Source organism: Nyctibius grandis, chromosome 3, assembly GCF_013368605.1.
Source record: "Nyctibius grandis isolate bNycGra1 chromosome 3, bNycGra1.pri, whole genome shotgun sequence".
NCBI lineage: Eukaryota > Metazoa > Chordata > Aves > Nyctibiiformes > Nyctibiidae > Nyctibius > Nyctibius grandis.
The window spans coordinates 444,316-465,103 of record NC_090660.1 but is presented as its reverse complement, the minus strand read 5'-3'; the positions used below and the strand labels follow the sequence as shown (position 1 = coordinate 465,103).

General features: G+C 45.6%; 1 protein-coding gene across 1 annotated transcript in view; it reads right to left on the bottom strand.

Moving 5' to 3' along the window:
• The window catches only part of VOPP1 (VOPP1 WW domain binding protein), a 51,647-nt gene extending 31,215 nt beyond the window's left edge, over positions 1-20,432 (bottom strand). Inside the window, exon 1 of the mRNA XM_068396875.1 lies at positions 20,118-20,432. Coding sequence (XP_068252976.1) covers positions 20,118-20,168 — 51 coding nt within the window. The 5' untranslated portion in view covers positions 20,169-20,432. The remainder of the gene's footprint in view (positions 1-20,117) is intronic.
• Between the last annotated feature and the right edge of the window lie 356 nt (positions 20,433-20,788).

The following is a 20,788-nucleotide window of genomic DNA, read 5'->3' as shown; positions in this document are numbered from 1 at the left end:
ACACGGGGAAGTTTTGCTTGCTTATCTCCCCGAATAAAGTATTTAACCAACTTGGATGAGTGGATTTCCCTAGTTTAGTACAGAATAAAGTAATAAAGGACTTGGTATTTGTAGGGAACAGAAATGAAACAGAACATGCCTCTTAAGCTTGGCAAGGAGAATCTGAAAACTAAACCCACATCTAAAAACACTTTTGAAGCACTGAAGTCAGATGCAGCAGAAATGCTTATTTAGTTCCATCTCTTGCAGCTCTGTCTTCAGTTGCTAAGTATTTTCTCATGATTACCAGCTTACAAACGAGACTGAGCAGAATTAGTAGAAAGACAATGCTTATAAATTCACACACAACATCCATGAAGTACAAAAGAAAAATTAAGACTTAGATACAGGAGTAAAATTCAAAGGCTCAGAAGTGACAGGGAAATTGGGAAACTGTTGATTATAATTGGAAATACAGAGCTGCTGTCTCTGGTGGGCTTCATCTGCCTCATTCTCATGCATAAAGGCACAATTAGAGGTCATAGAGCAGGGAATATTTAGTGAAAAAAATCCTGTTATGCTCTTGTTAAGGGCCCACTGGCAGAGGAAAATTTAAAACATGATAAGTAACAGCTTTAAAGAGTGGGAAAAAATAAATTTTTAAAGAAGTCAAAGTTTGCAACATTGCCAAGACCACTCTATTGTGCTCAGACGCAGTTTTAATCTACTCCAGGGAGAAGAAAAAGGCCCCAACAAGCCAGCCTTTGGCAAGACTTCCCCGCCACTGGCCGAGGCAAGCAGCGCTGTCCTCGCGAAAGAAAAGGCTCAATCCAACATTCAACAGCTCCGAGGCTCTGGTTCAGATCTCTCCACAGCATCAAATAAACCCTGGTGAACACTGGCCTGCAACCACCAGGCTACAAAGCTCCCTGTTCGTTCGTGAAAGTGATCATAACCCCTTGGCTCTAGCAGCTGATCTTGGTGGGGGAGAGGAAGGTCACCAACATGAGACTGACAACCAAATGGCCAAGGTTACTAAAACTAACAAATCCACAGTGCGCTGAGGGTCTAATGACGATTATTTGGAAATTCTTGCCCTATTTTGCTCAACCAAAAAATGCAAATTTAAAAGTCTAGCTACCACAGTAAAGGCATTCTTAACAGGTTAGAAACATCTCCTTTAAACCAGCACAGACATCATGAGACTGCAAACAATAGGATGAGCATTCTTCAAAGGTTCACAACTACAAAGGCCGGACAAAAGGAGCAACGAGAGAAGCACATGAGACCAGATCGTGAACTCTCAGGTTGTTGCCAATGACACTGCTGAACACAAATGAATCACAGAATAATATAAATTAAATTCTAAAAATGAATACATGCAACCACATCCACCTAGATGACTGGCAGGTGTTCTGCAGGGACAGTGAAACAAATCTTAACAGAGAAACAAGATCTGGACGAGAGGGAAAGGTGATGATGCTGTGCTGTTCACCCAGTTCTGCAAAAGCAAAGAGATGGAAGGGAAGAGGCCATACGAACTTATTAAATGCTCTTCCAGGGTCTCCGTTCCCTCATTTGTACCTAATACACAACTACTAGAACATAACACATGATAAAGGGACATTAATTCTTTTCCTAAGCTCTGTTTTGCGATAATTTCATCCTCTCTCCTATCCTCTCACTCACCCTGAGGTGATCTACATCTCTCTTCCAGCATGACACCTTCAAATTCAACAAGTGAAATTAAAAAGTTGGGGTTTTTTTTTAGCTTGAAAGAAGGAAAACGAAGGAAGAGACAAGGGAGAGGGAACCAAATCTCTCAGAATGATGTATTGCCTTTGCAGAGGGTTTAGGCAAAGCCTAACCACAAACCATCCAAAAAAAGAAGGGTGTCAGCAGAGCTGAGGTCTGATCTGCCCATCTGGGAGTTTCACCATTCATGAGAAAGTACCAGGGTGCAACCACCCTGCCAGGTAGCCACAACTGAAACCACACCACTGGCTGTCCACACAGGTACCAAACTTGAGCAGTGCTTTTGTTTCTTAAACACAGCAAAACACTAGAGGACAATATATAAGCAGATGGTACCAGTTTGAGGGTTAACAGGTAGTTTTACAGTTTCTGCACCCTTTGAAATACACAATACCTCAATTGTCCAGGCACCCTTCAAAGCACACCTACCAAATCCTAGGTAAGCAGAGGGCTCCCAGGATTTTGTTGTCGTTGCTCAGTACAGAAGGCTCCATGTGCTGGGTCCCGTGAGATGAGCATGCTTCCTCTCCCACCTCCCCACACCCAGCCAGGTAACCAGGGGCCTTGTAGCAGGGACATCTTGGGGCTCCTTTGGGCCTTAGGGGGAGAGTCCTGCTACCCAAAGCCAACACACCACACCTGGCATGTGGTGTATGAGGTTGCAAATACATTAGCTGCCAGTATTGTAGGGGAAAAGCATAAGAGGGGCGGCCAGATGAGCCAGTCTCATGCATAAAACCCAAAACCTGTCAGGACTCCATGCAGGCAAGTTAACTGGAAAAGCTCCTCAGGCGCCTGGGCAGCTGCCAGCATTGCTGGAAACACTGCAAAGGGTATTTACAGAAGACAAAAAAGCCAGAATGTAAAACAAATTATGAGAAAGTGCCGACTTCCCAACCTCAAACAAAGAGCTCACGGCAGCCAGCATGCATAAGGGTAGGTCTCTGGATTCACTGGCACTTGGTTGACTTCTTTTCAGAGCAAATTCTTGGATTTGTCACTGCTGTTTTTCTTTGTCAAGAGCCAGTAATGTTGTTTTGCTAATGGCTTATGTAGGAGTACTGGAGCCAGCAGCTTGCACACTGGTTGCTTTTATTGGTCTATTAAAATGAAATGAAGCTGGTGCTAAAGCTTTTATGATCATTTAGGTTATTTCATTATGAGTTCAGGGCAGAAAAGCAAGCAACAGTGTGTTATACAACTGTGCAGGCACAGCGCATCTGCCCCTAGGTCTAAGGAGAAACCCATATGGGCTGAAGGGAAAATGAACAGTGGGAATCACAGAATCAACCAGGTTGGAAGAGCCCTCTGGGATCATCGAGTCCAACCATTGCCCTGACACCACCATGGCAACTAGACCAGGGCACTAAGTGCCATGTCCAGGCTTTTCTTAAACACATCCAGAGATGGAAGGTCAGTTCTTCCGAGTTTCTGCTGGTAGAAGCAGCTGTTTGCTGTGCCTGGCACCAAAGAAAGAAATAAAGGGGGAATTAATTCACCAGAAGTACAGTTTGATAGAAAGTACATCAGGATGACTATTATTTTGTGTTTATCACTCGTTGCACCTAGAAGCCACAATCAGGAACCAGGACATTGCTGGGGACAGGGAACAGGGTTTATCGAAGCATAAAACAAAAGCAGCAACAGAAAGCAAGATGTAAACAGAGGGTAAAAGCAAACACTGAAGCAATATTCCTTGTTATGACAGCAAATGGTCTCGATACAGATGCTCAGCTGCTGTCACGTTTTGCTTTCATGGCATAGTCTGTGGTAGGACCTGCAGGAAAGCAAAGGAGGAAACTGCAGGTGTTCATTGAAGGCCTTTCCCAAGGGTTAGGGGAAAAGGTAGCATGAAGGAGGTTTATCAAGAACTTCACAGATTTATTTGAAGATTAGGGCGGATTTAGGAAGAAAGCACTAGGTCCAGGATAAGAGGACAGGGATGCAAAAGGTCTTATTCTGACTACCCTATTTACACCTTCATCCAAGCAGCAGCAAAGCAAGAACATCCTGCAGCATCAGGAACACCAAGGAAACATCAGGAGCATCAATGAATCTCACACCAGTTTCTTTTCTGATACTACATCCAAACTAAACACTCCTGTCAGCATCAACAAATACCAAGTAGCCACAGTAAGCACACGAGCCTCGCAAGCCTACAAATGTTTTTATTTGGGATCTAGTTCTCAGCATGTCATCACTATTGGCATTCCTACAGAAACAGTGGAGTTTGGGTTTGGTTGTTTGTTTTTTTTAATCCCATCTGCATTGACAAGTTTCCTACCTGATTTTCTGGCCCCATGTGAACAGAGAGAACTTTACTTTGGCTAATGCTGTCAATTAATCATTTCCTCTCTCTCTCTCTTTTTTTTTTAAGCCCTATCAAGTGACATTCTTGAATACGTAGAACAATTTTAAAGAGACCTAGGAACTAAGTAGTGGATTGGTGGTAAAGCACTATTTCAAATTCATCACAAAAGAAGAAGAGTAAGTGTATCCATGGTCCAAAGTCTCAGAAGAATTCAGAGATTTCTCTGCTTTAATTTCACATGTCATTCATTCAACCAGCTCAGGTCTAAAGCATGGTAATAAACCATCCTTTATTTACACGACATAGAAACCACAGGTCTCCGACTTTAAGTATCAGATGTGCTTAAAACAGCCCTTCTCAAAAAAAACCCCATGCCTAGCCACACATAAGCAAAACGTAGGTAAACTAAAGTCTACAAAGGCCTATGTGAAACAGATTGCACGTATTTGAATTTAAAAGAATGGGCAAAGAGGATGTCTCTGAGGAAGCAGCACCCAACTTCTTGTGTTTTTCCACAAGGAACATTAAAATCACAGGCATACGATTTATGAAAAAAAATCTCTATATTGATAAAAAACTTACACTTACTACAGACCCACACCTGGAGCTCATCTGAAGAAAAAAAAAACAACCCACCACATAACATCCCTAGCATTTGAACTTTGATTTACAATATTTAATGTAAGATACACTCATAGAAGCACTAGTTGCTAACAGCCCAACTATGTCATCTGACTGTTTGATACAACACAGATCAAAGCACATAATCCAGTTCTTTCTCCAGCAGTTTGTGTCCAGATAACCAAATTAAGGCTCAAAAGGATCAATTTTCTTTATTCATAACAATACTGAAATGGGTAAAAGTGACACAGATGCAAATGCTAACAATCTGCAGATGGTTTTCAGTTCCACCCGCATCTCACCACTGTGACCACGGTGGTTCCACTGTGGTGACAGGGTTAGATCAGGAAGGTAAAATGGGCAGCAGTATGTGCTTTGAGAATGTTCCATTTGTCTCCAACTCTTCGTACACATCCACAACTAGTCAAATTCGCCTGCACTTTCCAGGGCAGAGCACACTCAGTGCCTCAGAAAAATCCAACAAGCACCAAGTATCAAAGTGCACTCCCTCAACAACACAGGCTACAAAAAAGAAAAGAAAAAAAGACCAACCAAACCAAGAGCTCCACCACCAAGCCTTCTCCCTTGCGAGGCACAAACACCACAGGACAGATGTTAGCCATGCTGTTTGGTACACCACTGGAAGACACCACGGCAGTACAGCCGTAAGTGTGGGACAGCTTTATAGAAGAAAATTTACTCCTAAACAATAGTGTGAGCTAGAAATCACATGATACAACTTCCATTCATGCAGTACAGCTCTTACAAGTCACTCGTAATGACAAGCAGCCTTCCTTCCCAAGCTCACACCACAGACGGGAGCTGAGCATTTGATGCAGAAGCAGTATGTGTACTCCAACCATCTTCTGACAGCTGCACTTATCCACAGTCCTTCAGGCTAAGATCTGCCCACCTCTTCCTACAGGCACACTCGAGCAAGCCTCTGAGCACTGAGTTTTGAAAATTCTGCTAGACTAGTTTCTCTCTTTCTCAAGTGTTGGCACAAGAGGTGAACACATACTAATTTATCCCCTGGCCAGCCCTACTAAAAGCAATGAAGCTTCATGAAGCGTATTTTTCAAGGTAGGTTTCTCTGCTGAAAAGTCCTTTACTCCACTAATGAGCCCATGCAGAGTAAGTCACAACTAAAAGTCAGTAACACTACTGGAATCCAACTCAAACCAATGAGTTATTTAGCTACAGTTCCTTAAAAGTTTAGAAATTAAAATCAGCTTTATTTTAAAGATCAATCTGAGCTCTCTTTCCATATAGGAGGGCAGTGCCAAATTTTCAGTGGATACTAGTGACCAATTTCTCCCTTAGGAATTTAAAGTGCACCTCCAAGTCCTTATTTCTGCTTTCCAAGACCTCAATTAATAAAACAGTGTGAATAGAATACAACTTTGGTCTACATCTGAAGGTGACAAGGCAAAAAGCCTTAACAAAGGTGCCAGAAGCACCCTTATAAAGCAAGACAACAAAATCCCCTTTAAAAAGTCCTCAAAGAAATATTTGCATTCTTCCAGTAGAATAAATTTAGGACACTGAACAGATTTTGAAGGTGCCAGTCTCGACAAAGTCTTTTGAAATAAAACCAGCATGGCAGCAATGTATTTTATTTCCTATGTCAAACCAAATAAATGAAATATACAGCGTTCAGAATAATCACTGTATAATCACCACTTAATTGAGTTTTAACCACTGCCACATATTTCAGGGGCAAGCATAAAGTATTAATACCTAAACCCCACACAACATGTATAAAACATTTCAAACACACGATCTCTGACCCTACAGAGAGTTTGAGAAACAAACCAACCAATCCGTCCAAACACCTTCTGCAAGTTCATACACGGAAAAGTCATGCAGTATTCAACACTCCATTAAATATTCAGACTCTCCTTATGTAGCTGCAGTCAAAGAATACAAAACCCATGATTATGCAGATTTAAAAATCCATAAACAACCCAAAGATGATCTTACGCCTGCAAGACACAGACCATCCCACTTAACACAACAGCTCTCCAAGTAGGAGGAGCATCTCCTCTCACCCATGCAAAAGTCCCATTGAACCTCCTGGCCTGAGAACTGGCTGGATGAGGATTTAGAAAGGCATCTGATTTTGATCAACACCTCCCAAACAGCAACATATGGTATGGATGGGTCTGTGTGGTAGCTTATTAAGTGTGCTCTTCATGAAAGCATCACGATAAAGCAACAAGAAGTATTTTAGGTTTCAAGACAAATTAAAATCTCTGGAAGACCTTTCTCATTTAAAACATTTTCTGACAAACTTGGGCAAGCCTCTGGAAAACCATGGGGCATCCATAATTTTGAGACAACATTAGGACTGAACTTTGCTTGGAGTTAGAATTCATTTGAAGACAAATCTCAAATCAAAGCTGCATGGATCTAAATAGGAAGAATCACAGAATCAATCAGGTTGGAAGAGACCTCTGGGATCATCAAGTCCAACCATTGCCCTGACACCACCATGGCAACTAGACCAGGGCACTAAGTGCCATGTCCAGGCTTTTCTTAAACACATCCAGAGATGGTGACTCCACCACCTCCAAAGAGTTTACTCTTTTCTTGCAAAACAACACATCCAAGTTCCAGAATCAAGACGCAACAGAAACACGATAGCCCTGCTCTGACAAACAATGGAGGAGAGTTTAAGACTACCCAACCAACATGACAAGCGATAATTCTGTGGTCCTTGTTCCTCCTCCTTAGTACTCAGTGAAAGACTATCAGAAACCCCTCCTCCTCATCTCTATTAATGGTAGAATCTGCTCCATTTTATTTAAACCAGCTTTTAATCAAACCAGTTCAGTCAAACTTATCTGTCTTTCCTACGGCTTTTAATCCATAGCTTCCAAGACAACCTATGAACAGAAGTCGATCGTTTCTTAAGTGCTAAAAGAACATGGGACAAAGATTGCAAAGAAATGTGCCCAGGTCTGGTGGCAGGGCCGACAGCAGAACCCCACTTTCCTAAGTGACACTGCCCACAGCCATGGGGCTGCACTTTTATATTGCTCCCTATAAATTATGGTTGATCACACATAAAAACATCGGTTGGAAAAATACCTTGAAATATATGAAGAAATGAATGAGGTAACTGATTCTTTCTAACCTAAGCCAAGCTCTAAAGAAATAGCACAGGTTTTTTAACTGTCATATCATCATACTGGGCACTTCTGCACCCAACAAAAGAAGTCATCCCCATCACCAGGCACTCACATGCCTGGATAGATTCATTCCATCTACAAGATGTCTAGCATGGGACTTCCAAAAATGCCCACATTTAGAAGTCCGTGAAAAGGAAGGGCTTGTTGCAAAGCATGGGCTTGCCTAAGCCAAAGCAAGCGTCTACTGTGAAGTCAAAGCAGTTTCACACTAGAGTGGGAAACCAGGAGTCAGAAATATTAAGCTTCCAATTGTGCCACGAACACTGTGCATGACACTTTCACCACCTTCTGCCCACGTACCCATCTGTACCATGGCCAAGCATCTGGCCTGGACGTGACTGGAGAATGTTACAGCGTATTCAATGTTTTTTAAGTACTATGAAATTCTTCCGTGAGAGGTGCCGGACAAGCACACTTTTTGTCATTACAAATAATCACAAAATTCTGGTTTCCCATAAAAATCTAAGCACTAACTGTCAGAGACTTCTGAAGCATAACAGCCTGATTTGTTCTTTATTTGATCACTTGTGTCTGAATGAAGCAGCATGAAGAAATACCATAAACCTGCGAGTAGGTTTAATCTAATTTGGAAGATGGATATCTGGAGATGCTGTTACCATAAATACAGCAGATACCAAAGTCTAGGACATCATTAAGAAGGAGCTGCTCCTCCAGAACAACATAAAGCACTGAAAGAGAAAGGAACGGTGATTTCTTTTTTGCAGTTGAAGAGCCAGGTATTAAAGTCAGGTACATGATTTAGTTTTGCTGCCTTCAGTGCGTGTCCTAGGAACAGGCATCTGGGAGTGAGCACCACCTCTGTCCCTGCAGGTCCTCTACAGCCTCCAGACCCACGTGTTTACAATCCTTACAAGCATGGCAGTCACCTTCGAGATGTCCAGGGAGTCATTAGCAGCGCTGGAGTAACACTTGCAAACGCTGTCAATGACATTACAAGTGCCATCCCTACCACTGTGAACAAGGCTGCCGAGCTTCCTCTAGGCGGTATCAGGAAACCCAGTATCAATTGTTCCTTCACAACCTTGCATCACATCATGTTTAAATGTTCTTGCTTGAAGGAAAGACTTTTTACAAAGGGTTCCTGTTTCCAAGCCTCTCTAGATCTTTTTTAAAAGCTTGCTGCAGGAACATTTCAAAAGGAACGGGCTGCCCAGGGAGGTGGTGGAGTCACCATCTCTGGAGGGGTTTAAGAAGAGACTGGACATGGCACTTAGTGCCATGGTCTAGTTGATGTGGTGGTGTCAGGGCAATGGTTGGACTCGATGATCCCAGAGGGCTCTTCCAACCTGGTTGATTCTGTGATTCTTAAAAGTTATTAATTTGGTTCCATCAGGTACTTCCAGACAGTGGGATATTTGCAGACACTGCTCATTTTTTCTCTCCATCAGACTTGCTTTTGCAAACCTATTTAACTGAACTTGAACCTTTGTAAGAAATTTAATATCTTTACAGTCTATTTTCTTGGAAGGGAGCAGATGACTCCAAAACTCCAAAACATGTAACCTGTTACCCTCCTAGCAGTTTCAGATGGATAAGAGAGCTCAAGGTAGATAAACATGGTATAAACATTTCCATCTGAAGCTAAGAAATGATCTTTTTCTCTGATCCTAGGCAGGAGTTTACAGACATACTTAATACTTCAACTAATGCTGATATAAATGAGATACCATTTCAGTTTCAGTGGTTTTAACAAGTTAACATAGTACGTGAATTTAGTGTTCCTCCTCTTTTCACTGCTTCACACTTGCCTATCAGTCCCGTTAGGATTATTCTTAATAATTAAGTTGCAAATTAAACAGTTTTCATGCTACCGAAGCTCCCACAACAGCTCTCACACATCCTTACATGCTCTTGCACAAAAACTCTCAACTTAACCCACACCTTTTCCCAGGTGTGTAGTTTGAGACTGAAAAATTAAGTCCATTAAACACCTGAGAATTTACATGGTACCATAATAATTTCACATCACCCATGCCTGTGTTCTCTACAGTTCACAGAAAGCTCACCAGCTGCACGTGCAGTCTCCTCTGCCTGCTTTCCATCCACATCACACAACAACCATATGTTTATTAAAAACATTCCCCTAAAACTCCTTTGCCCTGACAGCAACAGCAGCATATCCCAGGGTTGATACTTCTTTCAAGTAAAAAGGATTTTTAATTATATTTTTTAACCTGTGTCCAACACCTAATTGCGACCTACAAGGAATGGATTTACAGGGCATTTTTAAGTGCAGATGGGACAGCCTTTACCTCTGCAAAGAGGGGAAAGTAAAGAAATGACAGGAGAGGCAAAGTTCATGTGGGAATGGATGTGCCAGGGCTGAATCATAGATGGGACTGAAGAAAGCCTAGAAGATAAAGAGAAAAGTACAGAAGAAGTTAAAGGATTTTAAAAGAGAACAAGAAGTCAGCAGCCAAGGAAGTGGAAAGTATTGCAAACCATGAAATCAGTAACACGCAAATTGAGAAGAAGGCCACCCTAAGCCAAGAAGGGTGGAACGACGGTCTGGAACAAGGCCGGGAGGAGGAGAAAACCAGGTCAGAGCTGGAGGTGGAGAGAGGATTATGTGGCAGCTTGAAGATAAAGTTAAGTAGCTTGAGCTTCAGGCAGCAAGAGATGAGGAGCCAGTAAAACAATTTGAGACAGAGAAGATGATGCGGCTGGAGCAACGAGAAAAGGTGGCAACTATACCTTCAGGACAGGGTATTGGGGGGGAAATTAAAAACCCACAAAAGCAAGAAGAGGGGAAGCCAGAAAAAAAAAAAAACAACAAACCCCAACAATCCAGCAGCCGCCCAGACTCCATCAGTCCAGCTGAGAACTGCAGGAACATTTTCAGAGCCAGGAGTGATGTTCCCAGATGAATCACCGGCACTCAGAGAGCTCCTTCTGCTCGCTTCCTCGCCTCTCGCCCCTTCCTGCCTTCTCCAGAGCTATCCTCAGCTCACCCCTGCACAACCTCTTCAGGGCTAAGAGACTGCAAGGAACAGCACCCATCTCCTCCCCAGTTTCTCCCTGAAGACTCCAGTTAGCACTACAGGACCTCTTGCTGGCTTTGGCTGCATCTGATTTTTTTGTGAATCTCCCTCCCCTCTGTGAGTGAGGGATAAACCCACGAGCAGAGACACAAGTAGGAGCCAGGCTGAAGCACACGTGGTCTTCTCAGTCGTCTCAAAGTAGCCCAGGAGGCTCCTCGCTCTTCACTAGGATCCTGGAAAGTGTCCAGCCCTGGAAACTGTCCAACACCCCTCAGACACCTCACTGGGGGTGGGTACTGGCAACTTCAGCATGAAAAAAAGATACTCCGTGAAGAAAGACTAAAATGACCCCAATTCATGGAGAAGCAACGCATGTTCCCTCCTCCACCATCTGCTCTGCCTACGCACTGCATGCCATCGTAAGGATGCCACCACCAGCTAGCACAGGTTCATCAACAGCCAAGACAACCTACGGTCAGAGCAGTTTTACACCTTCACTGTACCTGCGTAGCAGGTCACACCACGCTATGGGGCAAGGGGAACAGGAGCTGACGTGAGCTGCCACAGGGGTGAGGGAGCTGGGGAGCCTCAGCGCAAACACACACACCGCAGGCGCCGAGTATTCCACCCCGCGCCACAGCCCAGCACCCGCAGCTCCCAGCACTTAATCACCGGGGATGGCCACCACGGAAATAAATGCATATTCACAAGCTATTCTTAGCACTCGTCGGAGAGGCGATTACCGAATTACCCAGTTACATAATCTCTTTTATATAATCACTAAGATGCTCTCCTCCTTACACAACACGGAGGGCGACCGCGGCTGCCTGAAGGAGCTCCTTCCCCAAGGAGAGCTGCACCAGCAGCACCGTGGGCAGGCGTGCTGGCTGCCACAGGTGCGTGGATGAGTGACAGCAAGAGCTGACTCGAGGCAACCCAGCTTTTCAGAAGCAGCAATGTATAAACATGCGCCGTCGGCCCAGGGAAGACACGAGCATCCTTGCCCGCGCTGCTCCAGAAGATGCACAGAGCGGAGGTCACCTGCACCTCAAGCTGGTTGAGATGCCAAAGCCAAAGGCGCACGGTGCCCTCCAGGCAGCCTGCCCCAGCACCTGCTAAAAGCAATGCATGTCTTCACTGACTTTTAATGGGCTTTGGATGGGGCCCAGGATTAGGGCTTTAATAAAAACAGGAGGTCAAGATTACTACAGAATTAAAACAAGCTTAATCCAAACGCCCCGGCTTTACGCCACAGCCATGCCCGCGGTTTCCGTGCTCAGAGAAAGCCAGGTGAAGCTGCAACCGAAACGGGTTCCCCCAGGGTGCCTTACGATGGGCACACACACGGGGAGCTGGCAGCCTGGGTCAGCACAGTCTTACCCACCAGAGGGTTTTGGGCACACCCCGACACATGTCCTACAGCATTTTCAAGATCTCATCAGATGCCACCTAGGAACACTGCATACATCTCCTCAGACGGTTGCCACACACAGGGCGTAGCGAGACCCAAGTTACTAACGCTCACCCAGGGCTTTAAGAAGTCAGCGTCAAAAGTGTTATCTGTGGTAAGTGAGAAGCACAATTTACAGAATCAATCAGGTTGGAAGAGCCCTCTGGGATCATCGAGTCCAACCATTGCCCTGACACCACCCTGTCAACTAGACCATGGCACTAAGTGCCATGTCCAGTCTTTTCTTAAACACCTCCAGAGATGGTGACTCCTTCCTGTACTATGTTGAACCCACATCTCCAAACACAGCAGGGAAGTAGGGGCCTGAGCCGGGAACTCGCGCTGTAGGAGAGCCAGCAGTGAATTCCTGGATCTCACTTACACCGGTATTGAGATAATTATCTGTAGTGATAAGCAATATATTTTCCCCCCCAAGGTGCAGAAACGAAAGAAAAGACTGGCTTGACTTATCCTTGCCTGGTTCTTGCACCAAGAGCTGAAGCACGCTCACAGTCACCCACCACAGGGAGAAGCACCCGCACCGACTTTCCACATTTACAGAGATATTGTGTGGACAGCAGAAAGGAACTCGCTATGTTAACAGGTTTTCTACCCACTTCAGTGGAGAGATTTAATAAAATTGGGAAAAATGAAACACTGAGTTACACCTGGGCAGTTCCCCAGGTAGAGACCCTTACGCTTTCTGTTATCACACCGTCGTGCCTCAACAGGAGTCACTGTGCAGTACAAGCACTTTAATATCAACCTGTTGTGTCGACACTGAAGCAATTGTACTAAAACCAGCGTGGGATGAACCGCTAAACTCCTCTGGTTAGGCAAGGGGCGTCTCCTGTCCAGAAAGGAGACTCAGGTCAGGACACACAAGAGAATTTTGTTGGCCTACCTACATCCATCAGGCATGCAGAAAGACACAACTGTGACAGCAACAAAAAAAAAGCTTGCAGCAACTTAAAACAAGTCTGTCTTTGCCACTACAGCCATGGGCATTTCTTTTTGCTAGCATACATTCCCTGACGGAGCTCCTAATAACTTGAAGGCTAAACCTTCTAGATCACGGGCACGCTACCAGCTCTCAACCCCATGGCAGCACAAGCCTGTCACTGCAACTACACTGCTGGCAAGACCGAGCTAAGCAGAGTAGGTCTACAAAAGCACCACACTCCCTTGGGTGGCAGTGCCATTGAGCCCCAAGAAGATCATGAACATGCACAACAAAATACTCCTCTCACATCAAGTGGAAGGCTCTTGAAACACGTGCTGCCCATGGTCTTCGGTCTGCCATCAATGATCTTAAAGGTCTTTTCCATCCTAAATGATTCTATGATTCCCATTAGGTGACACCTAACGTATTGAAACAAAAAGTGTGCTACCAAAATGGGCAGTCCCACTCCAAGCCATACATTCCCCCCTCCTCCCTTGCAGCAAGTTTCACAATGCTACCACTGCAAAAACCTCTGCTGAACCAACAGAAAACTATTCCCTCTCACTTTTTTCCCCATCCTCTTTTTGGTGGCTTAGTCATCCATAGCATCAGTGGGCTGACCTGATCCTTCTGTGGCCACATGGTCACTAGACCTGCAGGAGCTGGCAGAACAAAGGGTTAGGGACCACCCTTGCCAGCAACAACCCACCACTGCATTGGATGAGACAGATTAGAAACCACTTCTTGCTAATTCCTTTGCTTCTAAAAGTCTAGCAGACTGAAAGCTGAGTCATTAAGAAAGAGGAAGAAATTTTTAGTTGAGTTATTTAAAACATGGGTTTAGTTAACACCTATTTAGCGTGAAGCTGAAGACACACTTGAGAAGAAAGACATTTTTAACTCAGCAGTGAAAACTTTTCCACTTAATATGTGAGAAACCCGTCAAGACACATTGTTCTCAAAAAGAAAAAAAGAAAAAAAACAAAGAAGAAAGTATTCAACAAACCCAGACTCCCCTCTCATGCCCCCCTGAAATACCAGGCATGGTATTTCATCTCAGGTATTACCTTATTGATGTCAGAAAAGTCATAACATCCACCTTATCTCTCCCTTGTCTTGGAAGTGCTATTTAATGCCCAAGATCCCAAGCCGTGTCCCCAACCTTCAGACAGACCTAAGATTTGTTGCCCAAAAGGCACTATTCCAGCAAAGAAAAAATGATCATTTTAGAAAGGCTTTGCCTCTTCCTAGTCAGAGGAGAGTTTGTATCTGCCATAATAAAACCTAACAGGATTTCAACAAAACCTTCAGCAAAACACAAAAACTGTGGAAACAGCTACATTGCCCAGGATGCAAAGCAATGCAGCATCTTCCAAACTTAGGCTCAAAAATTCAAGAATGCTTTCTGTAATGTTTTTTTTTTTCATTTATATGGATTTTGCTTTATATCACAACAACTTTGAAGTACATTGGTAGCCACCTTGTCACAGCAAGAAATAAGAAATTTTTATTTTAAATTCCGTAGCATAAGCTCAAGCATTAATCTGTTCCTGCCTGTAAACTCAGCCTACGCAGATGAGCAGAGCAAACCTGTATGTGGGCACACTCATTCCAGTTTTCCTAAGCCTCTTCCTAGTGGAGTAGAACAAAAGAAATTTTCATTAAACCAAAGAGAGTTTCCACTGAGCCTTTTTTCACTGATTTTAGCTAAACCCATTTTCAAAGAGCAGCTAAGTCTAAAGGCTTGCTTTGGTCAAATTTAACGCATCCTTCCAGACACCAGCATTAGCTGAGTGGGAAGTACTGAGATAAAAGAGAGTCAGAGGACTTCCATTTTACAGAGAAAGCATAACAGAACACACTAAACATTTTTGACTGCTGTAAAAAATATGAAGAGGTTTTATAGATGCTTTTTCTGATGAAAAAATAAAAAGTCAAAAAAAACCCCACCTCATAGCTATTTGCACCTCCTCTCAGACGATGCAAATAGCACTTGGCCACCATCCCCTTCCCACAGCGAACACGAAGCCGTCTCCTCCTCAGCAGGAGCAAAGCGAGAAGAGTGTGCAAGCTCAGTCCTCCCGCCTGGAAACCACAGCCCATCTCGCTGCTGTCAGAGGCAGGGAGGACTTGCCAGCGCCAGCTGGATCCCCAAACTAGAAATTATAAGGAAGCTCTCTCCTGCCTTCACTCAGCAATGCAATAGCTGCTCTCCAACTGGCTGCAAGAGGGTAAGAAAACAAAAACACACCAAAACTTGTCTAAGCTGCTAAGGCCCTACACAACTAAACCTAACAAGCAGGAGATGGTTAGTGGACACATCTGCATTAACAACTCCCTTGTAGAATTTTTGGGTTAGACTTTTCCCCCATCGGTTTGGACAGGATCATTCCTCCCCCCCAACCCACTGCCGCAACACCCTCAAGAGTTAAACCATCAATAGGACAGTATCAGTGGGCTTCCACAGAGAGGGACACCATAGAGACACCAACCCTGGTGTGCATGCACATTCGTACGTTCAAGAGTACATTCATTCTTATAATCACAGAACCAACCAGGTTGGAAGAGCCCTCTGGGATCATCGAGTCCAACCGTTGCCCTGACACCACCATGGCAACTAGACCAGGGCACTAAGTGCCATGGCCAGGCTTTTCTTAAACCCCTCCAGAGATGGTGACTTCACCACCTCCCTGGGCAGCCCCTTCCAGTGTCTAATGACCCTTGCTGAGAAGAAATGCTTCCTAATGTCCAACCTGAACCTCCCCTGGCCAAGCTTGAGGCTGTGTCCTCTTGTCCTATCGCTGGTTGCCCGGGAGAAGAGGCATATATACGTATATAAAGGAAAACTTGACAGCTAATGGAGAGAAAACTCCAGAAACTGGGGCAGAGGGAGGGGTTTCCCCACAGTCCTCACAACTTCTGTGCCTACTATGATCAAAATGTGGGGGTTTTTCTTTAAGACTGGTGGGTTTGCCTATCTCAATGTGCTTGTTCCTTCAAGGATTTAAAAAAAACCCCACAAACCTCTTCAGGAAGGACAGAGATTTTAGGTTTCTCTTATTTGCTAAAATCTGTTCTATTGAAGTCCACTCACAAAAATACTACTGAAAAGCTCCACACAGCAGTTACCCAACTGAGAAGCACAAGCCAACTTCGCTTTTATTTAAACAAATCTTGTATGACAGACTGTCGGGAGTGTTTGAATTTTATTTCAAGATAACACATTTTGCTGTTCATATGACATGTCCATTCTTTCGTTCTTGTAGAAAAAGGCACTTGACTCTTTCATAGTATCTTTCATCTCACAAATTAACAAGAAGGGAACTATACTGATTGCTTTTTTCCAACCATGCAATTATCGGTATTTCTATCAGCACCCACGTTATAATTTTTAGTAAGGAGAAACCGGGTGTAGAGAAATATCAATGCTAGTATTTCCAAGAGTGATGATCCAAATTTTATATAGCCACGCATAAACCTTCGTGGTGGGATTCTCACCCACATCTCACACCACCTACAGGGACTACCACGGGTCTCAGCTTATCTTAATACACAGCACTAAAAAGCTTGACTTAGATATTCAGGCAGTTGCATTAGCTCCTAGGTTCCTCTGGGCACACCCTATGGGCCAACCAGAAGCTTAGGCACCTAAAATCATTTGACAGTTTTGAAAGTTGAGGCTACCCAGCAAGCTACTCAGCAGCAGTAACAATAAAACATCTTCTTTATTACTGCTGTAGCACAAGCAGGGTCCTCTACTGGACTTACAAAGCTCTGTTCAGCCTCCCCATCCCTGAGTTGAGCCTCCCCATCCCTGAGCTGAGCCTCAGCCACCCAGCTCTCCTCCACCCAGCACTTCTGCAATTGTGGGTGGCTTTCATCATCAAGGGGGCAGGTGGCTGCTTGTTTAATTTTATTTTTTCCCATCACAAAGATGACGTTATTCATTAAAGTCACATTTAAGTTCAGATAGCCATAGCCTTTGGGAAGTCCAATGAAATAAAAGCAGAAAATCTTGATATATGCCCCAAACTGATATCACTTGAAGGGCCTCCTCAAAGCCTTCCATAAAACTGAGAGCCATCTACTCATACAAAACTGAGACAAAACGCAGCCCTGTCAGAAGAACCACAAGCCATGCTAGCAAGCAAGACCACTGGCTATTCATGAATGTTGAAATCACACACCCCAGTACTACGGGTCTACCACACATCCAGGCTCCTGGTGAAAAAGGGCATTTCAGACAACTGCAGTTAATAACACACTGCTACCTCCAAAAAGTCAAACTGATTTGAAAAACACAGATGTATGAAGATTCAACAGTGTTCGTTTCTTCCTGCAAGAACCAAAGCTACCTGTCAAGTCATCCACCTCTAAAGTTCCCCATTTGAGCCTACACGTTAAACTGTTCAACCGTGACTAACTCGTGAGCAAAACTCATGGCAGCTTTGGCTTTTCTCCCCTAACATCAATGTCTTCCCAGAGCAGAATTTCCTGGGTCCTGGGGTTGGAGACTTTTCTTCCACTGTTGGAAGTCTTTGTGGTTATGGTGGAAAACCTTCGTCAAACAAGAAAACTCAGAATTAATCCCCCTTTCCTACCACCACACTGATAGAACCAGAAATAGTGTTTTTGAATGCACACATACACACAGAAAATATATGTCTTGCAACACGTATTTTGTGTCATTTAAGCAAGGAGAACTTTAAACATCAGTAAACTACTGCAAACCTCGCTGAAGGGCTAAATGGCTTTTCCCCCCCATTATATGGAAAACAGTCAAAGCCTTTTTCAAAACGCCAAATGAAAAATATATTCCTCAGCTTACGCTGTGTTAAATATTAACTAAGATAACATAAAAGCTGCAAATAGATTTTTAAAAACTGCAACAATGCTTTTTCAGGTAATAGCCAGTATGGAAGTCAGTGCAGAAGACAGCAGAAGTTTCAAATACCAAAAACCTTCTAAACAACCAGATGTCTCTGATTCAGTTATTTCAATCCCTAGCGTTTTGTTTTTGCTGTAGAGTACAACTTAAACCAGTTTGTAATACTTCTTATTTACATAGCATCTCATTTTAAAAGGTATCCTAAGCACTTCCAAAAAAGGAAAAAAAAAAAAACAGATAGCAAAACAAACATTCTAGATCAAACAAAAAAGGAAAAAAAACCCACAATTAAAACCAATATAAAAGCTTAAATAGCTTAAATAACAGCAACAGGGGCTACATCCAAAGAGGATTTATGCAGACTATTTCTTTCAGGCACACAGGATCTCTTTCCGAATACACATTAAGAGAACAGAGACATCTAATCAAACAGATCCTGGAGGGGTGAAGCCTTTCACACTCTCAGATGAACAAGTTCCCTCTGGGAAATGCCAGTGCCCATTTCATTTAATTGGCATTTTGCCATCCGTGCTTTCTGAAGAGCTCCTGCAGAGTCAAGGAGCAATCACGGGCCAGGCTCTGTGCCAGGTTTACAGCCAGGGCAACAAGATGCAACCCAATTAACTTGAAGAGAGTTACATTTATTTACATTAAACGATGATTTTGATCTGAATGCTTTAATGGGATGATGCTGGATGACATTGTGGGCAACATACCAGAAATCATCCATCTACGTAGGCGGCATAAACACATAGTAAACATCATTTTCACGCATTATATCCATTACTGAAAACAATAATTACACAGCCAGCACTCTGTTTTCCATGTATGGGTTTGGTGGTATGATTTTTTTTTAAAAAAAATAATTCATTTTCTGTCTAAACTGCTCCATCACAGAGGCAGCACAGCTCTCCACCCCTCTGACACCTTCAGCTAGGCTGCCTCTGGGCTTTATACACGTAAAAACATACCTACGCCAAGACCACGGGCATTTCCGAAGTCACCCCAGCACGCTGCCACCGCACGTGTCCTGCCCATGACTCGAGTGTGCTGCACATGGCACCGTGCCCGCCACGAACGTGTCCCAGGGTGGTTCCCGATGCCCCCAGCCTGTCCCCAACCCCAAGGTTAAACCAAAGCCCACGAGACAGCTCGCCACCAGAAAACACCTAAGGATCTGCCTGCTAAAAAAGGAGCCAGTTTCCCAGCCCCGTGACATAACTGCGTGGCACAAATCCCCCCTCCAATTAACATAAGCTGCTAATTTCCTTTTGGTTTGCTTGTTTGCTGGAGCTATTAAAGCTGCGCTGAGTCCTTCTGAGAAGTTTAACCACGCTGCTCCACGCCACCGCAGCTCCTCCTCAGCTGATGCTGCCACACCTCTACCTCGCACACGTACATTTTGTCCAAGAAAGGATACTTAAAATAACAAAAAAAACCACACACCTTCCATGTAACCCTTACTGACAAGCACCTTCGTGTCCCTCGGGGAGCCAGCCAGGTTATTAGGAAGGGGCAGCACCCAACAGCTTGTGCCCCTGCCTACAGGTCCCGCGTTACTCTGCTCCAGCAAACCACAGAGAACCTTTTTTTTTCCTGCTCCCGCAATAAAAATTAAAACAAAAGCAAGCCAGGTCTCTGCTAACAGCCCTGACCACCGCGCCCGGGCAGCCTCGCAGGCAGCAAAGCCGGGTTTTGCCCAGCCCAGCCCGGCCCCGCACCGCCGCTCCCACGCACTCCTGACCCCGCACTGCCCGGGGGAGCCAAGCCCGCTCCGTCAGGGCCATCAACCCCCAAAATAAACACCGCAACACCATCTCCCACCCCCGGGCTGGGCACGGGCTGCCAGCTTCGCCCCCGCCCGCGCAGCTCCAGGTCGCCACCGATGCCCGATCCTCGCCCCGGGTGAACCCCGGGGCTGTCGGAGGCACGAAGAGCCGCGATCCCCCACCCCGCGCCCCCGGCCCACCTCACCTCCCACAGCAGCGAGAGCAGCAGCGCGACCCCGGGCTGGAAGCGCTTCATCTCTCCTCCTCCTCCTCCTCCTCCTCCTCCCGCGGCGGCGGGGTCGCCCCAGCCGGCTCAGGCGCGGACGGGCGCTGCCAGCGGCGCCATCCCCGGCGGTGGGGGAGCTCGGGGGTTGACGGGGACACAGGCACGGGGGGACAGCCCGGGGGAAGGGGCGGCAAGGAGCCGGGGGCACACGGACGGGGCGGGGTGAAGCGGAGGCGGGGGAGCCCCGCAGGGGCGTGTAGCGGCGGGGCAGAACGGAGGGCAGCGCGGAGCTGAGCGGGCAGCACAAAGAGGCCGGGCGCCGGCGCGGCTGAGGGCGGGGAGAGGAGCCGGCCCGCCCCGGCCCCGCCCCGCGGCCCGGCCGGGCGGGGGCGAGCAGCGGAGGGAGCGGGCTAACAGCCCCCTGCCCGGAGGGGCGAGCAGCGGGCTCCGTGCGGGCCCCGCGCGGGGCGCCCGTGATGGCGGCCCCCCGCCATGGGGAGCGGCCCTGCCGCCGGCCGCGCTCACCGGCCTTGGCCCCGCAGCGGTCGTGCGGGGTCGGGGGTCTGGGGTGCCGGCCCCGAGAAGGAGGAGCGGGCCCGTGTGAGCCTCGTGAGGTTCAACACGGCCAAGTGCGGGTGGAGGGAGATGAT